Consider the following 12,906-nt stretch of genomic DNA (forward strand, 5'->3'; position numbering starts at 1 on the left):
AATCCTATCTCGAGTTAGGACGAGTTACTCATCCTAATTTGGGATGGGTTCAATGCGTCCTACACTGTGGTTTTAAAGGAACTTAACCTGTCTTACATGTAAGTTCTAAGATTAATCCTAAATAACGAAGAGTTAAGTGAAATCAACGGCTGGTTCTTCTAGGAACCAGAACCCTGGTTCTTCTCACAGAACCACAACTTCTACACGAACGTAATCCTACTCCGTTCTTACTTAATATCCGTGATTTGTTTCCATACAGCAGTTGACACCGGTGCCATGAAGGCCAAGAATCTGACTGCAATGCTGAAGGCTGCGTCTCTGTCCAACAAGGAAGTCCAGCAACTTGTAGAAGTACTTCTAAACAAGAACGGTGGATCTGCCGCAGCAGCCTCTACTTCCGAAAACTGGGTCAAGGTATTGCTTCCTATTCTTTGGTTTCTTTATCCACAAGGCAGTTGTTACATCCAGGCCTGGTACTTCACGGAGGCAACGAAGGCGATCGCCTCCTTGTCCCCTGGTCATTGTCTTGTTGCCCTTGAAATTCTAACAGTAGAAATTTACAATTTCCTCATAGGGTGCCCTTACCCTTAAGTAGAAATTGTCTTGGTGCCCTTGCCCTTTCAAACACAAATAATACAGGCCTTTACATCTTTTAAATGTTTGTGGTACTGGGTGCCAGGCGTGGAATTTTATCTTTGAGAGGGCAAGGCCATTTTCATTTTGCAAGAGGCACTTCCATTGGAAAACCTTAAAGTCTATGGGAAACTTTTGAAGGGCACCAAGGTCAAGATCAAGTGCAACAGAAGTCATGGCCTCCCTGGCCTCCGTTAATTCCAGGCCCGCCGTCGATTTCACAAAACTCTTCCTAACTTAAGACTAATCTTAGGACTTAGGACGAGTCCCAACCCTGCACTGTAGCATGCAGACCTTAAGATTAGTCCTAAGTTAGGACGAGTAACTCGTCCTAACTCGAGATAAACTCTTTGTGAAATCGACCCCTAGGCTGCTAATTACAAGGTTGGAATGGGTCTCTCATCACCAGACACTATGTGAATCAGAGGTCTTTCCAGCCAGTTTGATAATATGAATTTTTAAGATTTGGCACAACCAGGTGATGCAGCGTGGGTGTACTTGGAATGGTCTTCAATGGTGTTTTTTTTAATTTCAGGCTAACCAGCGTGATCCCATGCAGGCCATGAAGAAACAACTCCAGGAGAAGGAGCAGGCATTGCACAATGGTAGGTGACAGTCCAGGGTCCATTGTCATGGCCCTGCTTACCGCTGAATACTGTGCTTGAAATCTGTATCACCATTCGTCACTTGTGTTCAGGGCAAGCACAACATTTCTTAGGCGAAGAACGTAGAATGTGCACACACAGAAGCTAAAGTTCCCAGATAACCTGTGAAATACTTTTGATGTAAGCGCGGAATCAATAATCTTGTGAAAGCAGGATACAGATATTCTTTCTTTTTTTCCTTGGTGTTTATTATCTTCAGTTTCTCAATGATTGATTCAAATTTAATCTGAATCCCCCCCCCCCCAAAAAAAGGTTTTTTTTCTGCGAATCAGCCTCAATTTCTCAATTTGTGCATACAATAATCGGCATACGTACAAATTGGTCCAATATGCCAGATTGTGCATGGGGAGAAAACTGAGGTATTAACTACAAATGCAAGCCTATACTTTCTAGCTTTACATACTGAAAGTATAACACTGTTGTATGATTATACAGAGATGCTCCTGGCCCAGTCATCATCCCAGAAGGTCAAGGAGCTACGTGTTGAGCTGAATCAAGAGAAAGGAAGCAGGCTGCAAATTGAGTCTCGCTACAAGGAGAAAGTACAGAACCAGGCCAGAGAGATTGAGGCATTCAAAGTCAGAATGCAGCAGGTAGGAAAACGTTATCTTCTTCGCTTGATGGTCTAAAGCCCGGTTCATACTCCATAGGAATGCGAATGCGAAGCGAATTTGACGTGAATTTGACGTCACAACCCTCCTTTCGCAGCGATATTCGCAAGTGAGTTGAGCGGAGGGCAACTGCTGCGAATTTTTCATTGCGAATTTGTGACGTCAACATTCGTATCGCATTCGCATTCGCAGGAAGTATGAACCGGGCTTCAGCATGGTTGTTTGGGCTGTGTAGTTCTAGATCTATCATTAAAAGGGACACGTTGCCTTGGATCAGGCGATTTGGTCTTTGAAAAGCGTTTGAAAACTATTTGTTATAAAATGCACGGTTGGAAAGAATTCTGAGGGCTATCCCACTTAAGTTTTCTCCCTGCCTTTTTTAAATTTTCACAACACAAAACTTTTAAACTCACTTCAGATTCCAATTTTGACACTTATGCATGTAACGTTTATCAATTGTTTTTCCACAATCTTGATTAGTTCTTGATGTAATTGTCTTCATTTTAGAGTCATGACGGTCACGCTCGGGAAACTCAAAATCTTCAAACCCGTATTAAGCAGATGGAGAGTCGAACTGATAACACCAGCTTGGAGGCACTCAAACAAGAGAATGCTCGACTCAAGGCAGAGGCTACTCGCAATGCACAACAGTAAGTATTGTCCTACACTTTATACTTTTAACAAACTCAAATGGGTAACATGTAACAAGTGGCTTGATTTTAAAATTATCTTTATAAGAACAGAAAACATTGGGTATGGAGGGTGAACATGGGAAAAACTACAGCTACCAAATGGCCTTTGGGCTCAGGCTTGGGTGGTTTTTGTTGACTACAGTCGTCAGTGGGGACCAAGCAAGGTAAAGTGCACAATCGACTTAAGTAACCATTTGGGCTCAAGCCGGGTTTAGAGCACAGTCAACTAAAGTCACCATTTGGGCTCAAGCAGGGCATAGTGCAAGTCGACTTAAGTCGCCATTGGGGCTCAAGCAAGGTAAGGTACACAGTCGTATACAGTCACTATTGGGGCTCAAGCAGAGAGTACAGTGCACAATCGACTTAAGTCACCATTTGGGATGAAAAGGCTTAACCATCTCCATCCAATATTCTTACCTCAGCTTCCAGAATGAAATGCAGAAGATCAAGAGTCAAGCCTCCAACAATGAGAGCCACATGAGACAGAGTGAGGAGCAACGACGTAACTTGGAGACCAAGAGAGCTCAGCTCGAGCAACAGCTCAAGATGTTCGAGGCAGGACAAGCTGGACAGGTGATAACAAATTACAAGATTCTAAGTAAAAGATTTGTAAACCTTGCATGGTGGAGATTTCATTTATTAAAGGCAGTGGACACTATTGGTAATTACTCAAAATAATTATTAGCATAAAACCTTTCTTGGTGACGAGTAATATTTTCTGCTTAATCAGTTCTATGAAATCATGCACGGGATTGTTAAGAGACTGATTTCTTTTCTCCACAGCGTGAGAACGAGACTGCCCTTTCCAAGCGTCTTAGCGAGGTGTCCGAGGAGCTCCGTAAAGCCGAGTCTCGTTTCCAGACAGCAACTCGTGACGGAGACAAGGCCAAGGAGATGTTTGTGTCTCTGACCAAGGAGAGCGAGACGCTGAAGTCACAACTGCAGGATGTGTATCGCTTGGACAGTGAGAAGAGCACTCAGATGGCTACCATGGAGGCACGAGTCAGGGTTAGTATCCAGCCTGGCTACCATAGACCATATTACAAATACTCTATACGCACGCTAGGCCGGCTGGTCTAGAGGTGGATGCTGGTCTAGCTAGCGATCAAGTTTGAAGAGATCAAGTTTGATCGCTAGCTAGACTGGTAGCGCTTTTAACCGTCTAAAGGTAGTGCTCCATCTCGATACCTCTAACTCCTTGGAGGGGAAACACTAAAAATCAACACTGATTGGATAACTAAGAGTGACTGCTTTGCGTGCACGCTTTATAAAACAAACTTTCCAGGGCTTCTAAGGCACTTGTCATGTAAAAATGCATGTATTTCGATGCAATGCATTTCAAATGAATCATGTTTTTATGTGGTCATATTAAACTGCATACCATTACTTCAGTGGTAGGGCCTACAAGGTGTTTGTAACAGGCATCGCTGGGGCACTAGTGGCCTTGGGTGCTAGACTTCATTTCTTTGTTAGGGCTTAGTCTTGGAAGGCATTCTTCTACAGGCATCCTGGAGGCACGAGTCGGGGTCAATCGTGAACAGATGCATTCACAATATGTTCAGTTGAAGGGTATCAAATGGTTGGGCAGCTCACTGGATAATGGAACCAAGAGTAGGAGGGTTAATGAGTCTAAGGATCTCCTTGTCCATCAAGAGTTTCTTGAAGATGTGAGCTTGTGTTCAAAACTCTAGATTTGTATTCATATGGATGCAGAGAGTCTGTAAAGCCATCACTGTTGTTACACCCTTAAAGGCAGTGGACACTATTGGTAATTGTCAAAGACTAGTCTTCACAGTTGGTGTATCTCAACATATGCACAAAATAACCTGTGAAAATTTGAGCTCAATCGGTCGTCGGAGTTGTAAGATAAATATAACAGAAAAAAACACTGATGTCACACGAAGTTGTGTGCTTTTAGATGGTTGATTTCGAGACCTCAAATTCTAAACTTGAGGTCTCTAAATCAAATTCGAGGAAAATTGCTTCTTTCTCCAAAACTACGTCACTTCAGAGGGAGCTGTTTCTCACAATGTTTTATACCATCAACCTCTCCCCATTACTTGTAATCAAGAAAGGTTTTATGCTGATATTTATTTTGAGTAATATTTTTATTTTTACCAATAGTGTCCACTGCCTTTAAAGTTCTAGCCCAAACAGAGGAGACTGCATCCCGGTCTAATTATTGTTCCACCGTTTTTGTTTTGTTAGGACGCAGAGAAGCAGAAGGCGACTCTAGAGAGCGTCGTGAACGACTCAAAGGGAAAACTGGGTGATGCTGAGAGACTTAGCTCGCAGAAGGACAAAGAAATCAAGGTATGACACGTTCCAGGTTCATTTATTCCACAGCATCAAACCTTTGAGGGTTGAGGTTGACATTATGTTTGAAAAAGCCTATGAAGCGCCACAGCAGCCTAAGGCGGTATACTCTCCAGGATGCTGAGAAAGATTGAAGGAATGTTGTTAGCCCAATGACCAGGGCACTAATGTTAAGTGCATTGATTCAGTTTGTTAAATGCACTATACAAGAACTAACTCTACCTGGCAAGTAGATACACACATGGTGTTACCGCAAACCAAGTATGTATTGATACATCACCGTGCGATGCCTCAAATCCTGTTAATATAAGAACTAGTTATTAATATTATTATTTTCATTTAATCCATTGTTCTATTGAGCAAAAATATATATATATATATTTTGTTTTTATTTGTGACAGAACCTTAAGGATGCTAAATCATCGCTGGCATCGCAGCTAGAGACAAAGACCAAGGAGTTGAGCCTAGCAATGGAAGCCAACAAACCCAACGGAAACATGGCTCCTGAGGGATCCAAAGAAGACACCATCTCAAAGAAGGACCATGAAAACATGTAAGTCCATCGGAATTGTTTACTATTCTGGAATCTTGATCTGGATAAATATTCTAATTAGAGCCAAACGAGAAGAGAAGATGATGAAGAAACTTCGGTTTAAGATGTGAGAGGAACACCCCAGAGAATTACTCCATAGCACACCCACGCAGTCAAGTAGGGACTGAAAACCCAATCCACACTGTGCACTCGGTTTGGGCTGGTGTATTCTATCCACGGATCTACACTCCCTCGTCCGTTCCACTTAAATGGTGGTAACAGAATTGTAAATATTTTTGTTGGTCTTTGTCACAGTGTGAATGAGAAGGAGAAAGCACTGGCCACCCTACAGCAACAAGTCTCAGCCAGTAAGAAGGAACTGGAGTCTACTAAACAAACGGTAGAACAGCAAAAACAAAGAAATAATGTGAGTACCCCAAAAAAGCACTTTGTTTTCAGTCTCATTCTCATTTGTGATAATTGAATGGTTTGCAGTGCCAACTTCAAGCGGTGTCCAACAAAAGTGCTACAAACTGTTGTTTTCGGACATGAAGGAGTCATGTTCTTTAATCTTCTTCTCCAGCGAGATAATGTTTCTAGAAGCACTGACAGCTCAACAGGCGTTACCAACATGTGGAAATGCCATCTTTTCAATATATCCTCGGATCTGTTTGTCGTCAGTGATCATGGTTATGACTCTCAAACATGAGTGAAGTGCCTAAAAACTATTCAGTGTTTGCCAAGCAATATTTTGTTGCTCAACAGTTGATATATTTGAAACAATTAATCTAGAGTTTTCTGAATGAATTACCTCAACCTACTCTAGAACTATGAATTGTTGTGATTTTATTTTTTGCTGGAAAAGGAAATGTGATTAAAATAAAGCATTCAAACAGTAGAATACACTGTGCAAGTCTTCATATTCATACATTGGGACCCAATAAAAATGCTTGAGTTTGTTTCCTTTACACATTAAAGGAATGCCAGAGAGGTAAAAAAATGTTTTTAATACGATCAAGCTCTGAGCGGTATTATTGTTAGTACTGTACAATGAATGTCTACTCAACATATCTATAGAATTAAAGGACCCAATTTGACATTTTGTTCTCAATTATATTGTTTGTTTGTATTCATATGTCTTTAGTTAAGTGTCGGTTAGTGTAGTTAGAAACTGTGTAATGCCAAACTGCAGTGCCCGCTTTGACAGTTCAACTAATATAATATAATGCAAAACCCAACCTGCTGTTTAAACCCCATTCCCTGCATACTGCTGGGACACATTAATGTTAGAATGAACAGTTCTTGAGTACACTAACAAATTGACATGTTTTGAGTTTGTTTTTGTGGTTAACATGTCAGCCCAATGTCATGGTTCTACTTAGTGAACAATTGAGCTACCAACAAGTTCCCTGGTGAACAAATTTGAAAATCTCCCTGATTATGGAAACTGGTCCTAAATATCACTCTGATTGTTGTACAAAATCTCCCTTCATTATTGTGCAAGACGCGAATGTTGGCAGCTCTGCAACATTCTCAGGTTAAAGGAAAAGTGTACTTTGTACATTTTAACGAGAATGCTGAGTAACATGTACGCAGGCTCGCAAGCAAAAATTCTTGCTAGTGTCTAATGCTTGTGTTGTGATAACATCAAGGGCGGCTTTTTCTGTAAGCCTCAATTTTTCACTTAATAAAGTTATCACAGCCAAGAAATTGAGCTAAGGTCTTCAACTTTAAAAGAGGTAACGGATGCTGTTAGAATGCTTTCCAAGGTTTTTGAATCATTGTTTATGAAGTTCATTCCACCAGTTAAAAAAAGGAATAATTATTTTTTTTACTACTAGGGAGAAATGCAGAAGAACCCCAGAAAATTTGTTAAAAACTCTTGTTTATGGTTGATTTTGCATTCCTTCCTAAACCAGGCTCTAGTCCCTGTTTTGTTGTAAACAAACTACAGGTTTGTAGAAGGACACTACTGAAAATCGGTGACAGATTCATTTAGGAAAGGTGGTTTTTTTGGACAGCAATTTGGTCATTTCTTTTCTCTGAAACGTTGCATTTTTAACTGTTCCTACGGGCAGAAACTTCAGGAGAAAAATTGGAAAGCCATGGAGGCACTCGCAGCCGCCGAAAAAACTAGCTCGGAAAAAGTGTCAAAGGCTGTGACAGACCAGAAGGTAGTTATTCCACAGTGGGTGGTTGTCATCAACCTGTTTGTGGCATGATGTATTTTAAACGATGTTAAATTTCAATGTAAGTGTGCACTGTTTTTGTTGTTTGTGTTCAACATCAAGTTCAAAGCATCTTGCTGTCATTTACGCGTGGTGTAAGGAGAGTTGCCATCATACTTGGCCTGTCTTTCTTGCTACTTTTTATTCTACTCTTGGACTTGAGTTTCATTTCAGAATAAAAAAAATGTTAAGCAAAGCTTCGACTCATGGTAAAACTTGCAATTTGCAGTTTTTTGTCATTCTGGTTTTGTTTCTGCCCTGCCTACATTATTTTAAGTAAGCAACCAGGAATAGTTTGTTTGAATTTGTGCCTGCACTAAAGCACCTCTATGACTATACTAAAGCATGCTGATTGATATCAACAACTAACAAAGTGCATGGATAAAGTTATGTTTTGCTATTTGTGATTATGTTTACATACATGTACTGTTTGTTAGTAGACTTGTGCAAGTCTGTAGGTCTGTGAGGTAAACAAAATAACACACTTTCAGAATATTTAAAGACTTGCACAATCTATTATTTTGTTCAAAATACATCCTTGTTTTTTTTTATCAGTTATCAGTAACTCAGATGATAGAGTTTGATTTCATTTAATACTGAGGTTTTATAAAGTTCAAGGGTGTGTAACAAGAGCCTTCTGGCTACCAAAATCAGCTTTTGTATTTTGTATTCCATTTATTAAAGCCATTGGACCCTTTCGGTACAGAAAAAAAGAAAAGACAAAAAAAAAAGTTCACAGATTTACAAATAACTTACAGGGTTTACAGAAGGTAGGGGTGAAAGACTTCTCTTGAAATATTCCATGAAATGCTTTACTTTTTGAGAAAACAGTAAAACAATATCAATTCTTGAGAATTATGGATTTATTTTAAACACATGTGCGAAACGTGTGGATACAAGGGTGGGTTTTCCCATTATTTTCTCCCGACTCCGATGACCGATTGAGCCTAAATGTTCACAGGTTTGTTATTTTATATAGAAGTTGTGATACACGAAGTGTGGGCCTTGGACAATACTGTTTACCGAAAGGGTCCAATGGCTTTAAATGTTGTGTTTTTATTTTTGCAAGTAGTGAATGTTAATGCAAATTTTGTTTGCTGTCTAGTCATGCTTTCTTTTAACAATTCGCCTTCGATACCACAAGCCGACACACACACGTATGGACACCAGTAAAAAGTAGCAATAAAAGAAAATGGTGTTTAAAGTTGAACGCTTTATAAAAATCAAGCTTTCCTACAAATCAAGCTTCAATACAAATTAACATTTTCCTCACAGCCTTGCCCCATCAATAGCTAAAATCAAGGCCTAATAAAACCACAGCTTCTGCTCCAGCTTAAGCTCTGCTGGTTATTTCCATACAGGTGGACATGATCAAAGCCAAAGTCAAAGCCGTAAATAATGGATTCAGCAGTGGCTATGGCTGGAAGTCCGAAAAGTCAAGTCCTATTTTTTAACTTATTGGATGTCAGATATTCAAATAAATGCTGTTCATCACGCAAAACTTAGTGTGTATTTGTCACAATTTCTATACACACAAATCAGCTCCTAAAATAACAAAGTAACATAGATTGCAGTTCAAGGCCTCCCTCCCACTGGAGATAAATCTGCTTGAAATTTTGTATTCCAGATTCTAATCCTAAAATAATGACAAATCCTGTCATGTTATCTCACCTTTGGTCTGTAATTTCTTGTCGTTTCAGGAGGAGCTCAATGCAAGTTTATTCAAGGAGCAGGAGACGTCCAGGAAATATCTGACTAAGATATTCCCAGATATCAGTGTAAAAGAGGGTCTTGTAAGTCAATCTTTGTCTTGTGAGATGAAAATAATTTTGCATGTAAAATTGTATGAACCATTTATTAATAATAATAGAAATAATATTAATAATATGGACAATTTATATTGCGCATGTATCCACCTAACAAGGTGCTCAAAGCGCATGAAAAGAAGAAAACAGAAATAAATCAACAGAAGGAAGAGGGAACATGGGGAAAACAAAAGTAATAAACTACTGAAAAGCTGTTTATTGTATGTTATGGTAAAATACTGAGACTATAATCATTTTCATGACATGTTTTTTCGATCTACTTCCCTGGCACTGAGGATACTGTTCCAGAGCTCCTCAAATTCTGTAAGTTCTGTTACCAAAAGGAGGAAAAGGCATCAACTAAAGTACATGAAAGATCCGAGTTTACCTTTTTGTCAGTTGTCATGGATGTGACTCTCACCCCTGATTCAGTTATGTCACTTCAGTTTGTGATAAGGTGATATATAATTGACCTTTACCTTTTTTTCCCCTTCTTGTAAACAGGCACACAAAGACTGGATGTCGCAGTTTGAGAAAAATGCTTTGAATTATCTTGCCGTACAGAAAGCGTCCTCGGGGTTGGAGGTAGGAATAAATACAAAACTTAATAATCATAATAATGATATTTATAACGCGCATTTTCCATACTAAAAAATGATCAAATGATTATGATGAACTAAAACAATGACAACCCAACTTATTGACTAATTACAACGAAAATGCAGGTGGTACTTTTGGTAATTGTTTAAGACCACTACCCTCACTTCATGTACCCCAATGTGTGCATAAATTAATCAACTTGTGAAAATTTTGGCTCATTTGGTCATCGAAGTTGCATGGAAATAATACCAGAAAAACAACATCCTTGTTGCATAGTATTGTGTGTTTCAGATGCCCCAGATAGGCTTCAGGCCTAATGCTTTTTTTTTCAGATTCAAATTTTATACTGATTGAAAATTACCTGTTGCTCTTAAAACTACATTACATCAAGGGGTGTTGTTTCTAACAATGTTTTATTACATCAACAGCACTCTCGTAAGAAACCTAAAAAGGTATGTTTTAATGGTTATGCAATTTTGGAGTACTTGCCAAAGGTGTACCCTCCCTCCATGTCTGCCCGCACTCCTGCCAAAACTTTGATGCTATCTCCCTCGTCGTGGTGAACAAGTCACGCAAACTAGCAAGTGACAGCTTTTTCCACTGCTGCCTCCCGCCTATGAAAATGTCCTCCTATCCCCATTTAAGCGCTTAGACTGTTTTTTTCCTCAAGACTCACCTGTTCTTCAACTTGTACATGTATCTCGTTCATTTGTGTTTCTCCCGTTAAGCGCCTTGCATCCTTTGGTAAATTGGTGCTACATGTATAAGAGGTTTATCGTCTATTCAGAAACAGACATCTTGCGTCTTGCAGTTTTGTACTCGCCTAAAAGCGTTGCTGCTGTCCTGGAGAGGGTGTGTTGCCAATCCCATATGTGCTCTGTGCTGGTGCTGGTGCTGACAAGATTGTGCTTATCAGATGGTGATAGTGTCAGTTTGTCCTGGGAGAGATTGGAAGCTCCATCCCTCTTATAGCTGGCAGTGCTTCTCTCTGGAGCCCTTGCAGATTTGTTGCAGTGACTGCAGCCAATGTTAGCCTGTTCCAAATTCCAAACAGCTCTTGGGAAAGGGCTAGAGAGGTAGCAGTCACCTCTGGCAAAGGGTTGCCTGTAGGTGAGGCTGTGTTGATTGGTCTGGTTGCGTGCGCTTGATCGCCTGTTCTCTTGTGGCGTGTCGTTGCCGAGCAGTCTAGTTCACTGGACCCAGGATTTGTTGTTGTCATCAGCAATGCACCAGCCAGGCTCCAAGTGTATGATACCCATGCCTTCATCCTTATGGACTGTGAAGGGGGTAACCCTGTTTCAGTCCAGGGAGTAGGCAGCGTGTCTCTGGTGACAGTTGATTTGGGTTGACAGTCAAAATCAGTTGAATGTAGCCCTCTTCTTAAAATGGCCATCCGGCCTTGTGATGTTAGGCTACATCTCTGAATTTTTTTTATGAAAACAGATGTAAAGTTCTCAATTAACTTTGGTTGTTTTGATTTTGCAGGTAACAGAGTTGTCTTCCAAGTTGTCCGGATTGGAAGATGAGAAAACTAAGCTAGTTAGCCAGTGTCAGCATTATAAATCAGTCCTAAGTGATACGGTGAGTAAACAACCACATTCAACCAACATTTATGTCAACAATATTATCAATATTTGTGACGTGTTGTGGCCGAGCAAATAAGTTCTGGACTCAAACTCCGTTGTTTCTGTTTAGTCGAGTGGGGGTTTGAGTCCCAGTCATGACACTTTAGCAAGACACTTAAACATTATTATTGCTGTGTCCTCCGGATTGGACATTAAGTCGTTGGTCCTGTGTGTTGTGTAAAGCACATAAAAGAACCTAGTGCACTTTCCAAAAAGAGAAGGGGTTCGCCTCGCTGGATTGGCAGCATATTGCGCCACAGCACCTTGTAAACCATAACATGGTCTCATACTTCAAAAAGCGTAGCTTCACAATACTTTGCAGGAAAACAAACTGAATGTAGAAGCGCCTTGACCATCACTGAGTTACGGATATCAGTGCTATTATAAGAAGCCATAATGAAATTAAAAACTACATTATCTTCTACATAAGACTTATTTATCAATATTTTGTTGATTGTTTTATTTTGCAGGAAGGAATCTTAAACAAACTTCAAAGCAGCGTAGAATCAGAGGAGAAGAAATGGCAAGACAAGATGTCCATCAAGGATACAGCTTTGGCCCAGGTCAGTACACGTACATTAGGCTTTGTATCATTGTTCATTTCCAACCACCTTTGACATCAAGGTCGCCATCTCAATGCTATAAGGTCGCTAATTGCAATTTCGTACTCGTAATAATCAAAAGGTTCTTAAGTGTAAACATAGTATATGTTTACAAAAAATTAAAATCCACAAGTATATGTTTTTCTTAGAAACTGGATGTTTCTTTTTGCCCAAAATCATCATTGAGATCAGTCTTGATTAATAAAACTCCATGTACTCTAGTCATCGTCAGGACTAGAGCAAGCTAGTCGAAACATTGAGACCAGTTAAGAACCAGTCTGGGTGAGTGAAGTTAATAATGAGAAGTCCTCTCGATCCACAAAGCGAAAGGGACTGATTTCCTACCTATTGTCCAGGTAATAGTTGAAAAGCAGGACAGTTCTTTTCATAAACTGAGAAGTTTGCTGAATTCCTAAAAATTTACTCCACAGCGTAGTATATATAGCAAGACAGTACTCTAAAGAACACAATCTACCCAACAAGTAGATGTTCACATGGTGTTACCGTTGACACCTCACCATGCAATGCCTCAAATCATATGCACTACCGACGTTATAGTCCTGAGCCAACAAAGGTGTTTGCACATAAGCCTTTTTG

The 12,906-nt window shown here is 39.9% G+C and overlaps 1 protein-coding gene across 1 annotated transcript in view; it reads left to right on the forward strand.

Annotated features, from left to right (window-relative positions):
* Nucleotides 1-12,906, forward strand: part of LOC117296824 (ribosome-binding protein 1-like) — a 51,518-nt gene that overhangs the window by 12,765 nt on the left and 25,847 nt on the right. Inside the window, exons 3-16 of the mRNA XM_033779896.1 lie at nt 260-414; nt 1,169-1,238; nt 1,734-1,891; nt 2,417-2,559; nt 3,024-3,174; nt 3,385-3,609; nt 4,810-4,914; nt 5,319-5,470; nt 5,765-5,876; nt 7,528-7,623; nt 9,378-9,470; nt 9,987-10,067; nt 11,568-11,663; nt 12,178-12,270. Coding sequence (XP_033635787.1) covers nt 260-414; nt 1,169-1,238; nt 1,734-1,891; nt 2,417-2,559; nt 3,024-3,174; nt 3,385-3,609; nt 4,810-4,914; nt 5,319-5,470; nt 5,765-5,876; nt 7,528-7,623; nt 9,378-9,470; nt 9,987-10,067; nt 11,568-11,663; nt 12,178-12,270 — 1,730 coding nt within the window. The remainder of the gene's footprint in view (nt 1-259; nt 415-1,168; nt 1,239-1,733; nt 1,892-2,416; nt 2,560-3,023; nt 3,175-3,384; nt 3,610-4,809; nt 4,915-5,318; nt 5,471-5,764; nt 5,877-7,527; nt 7,624-9,377; nt 9,471-9,986; nt 10,068-11,567; nt 11,664-12,177; nt 12,271-12,906) is intronic.

This window comes from Asterias rubens, chromosome 1 (genome assembly GCF_902459465.1).
Source record: "Asterias rubens chromosome 1, eAstRub1.3, whole genome shotgun sequence".
NCBI classification, from domain to species: domain Eukaryota; kingdom Metazoa; phylum Echinodermata; class Asteroidea; order Forcipulatida; family Asteriidae; genus Asterias; species Asterias rubens.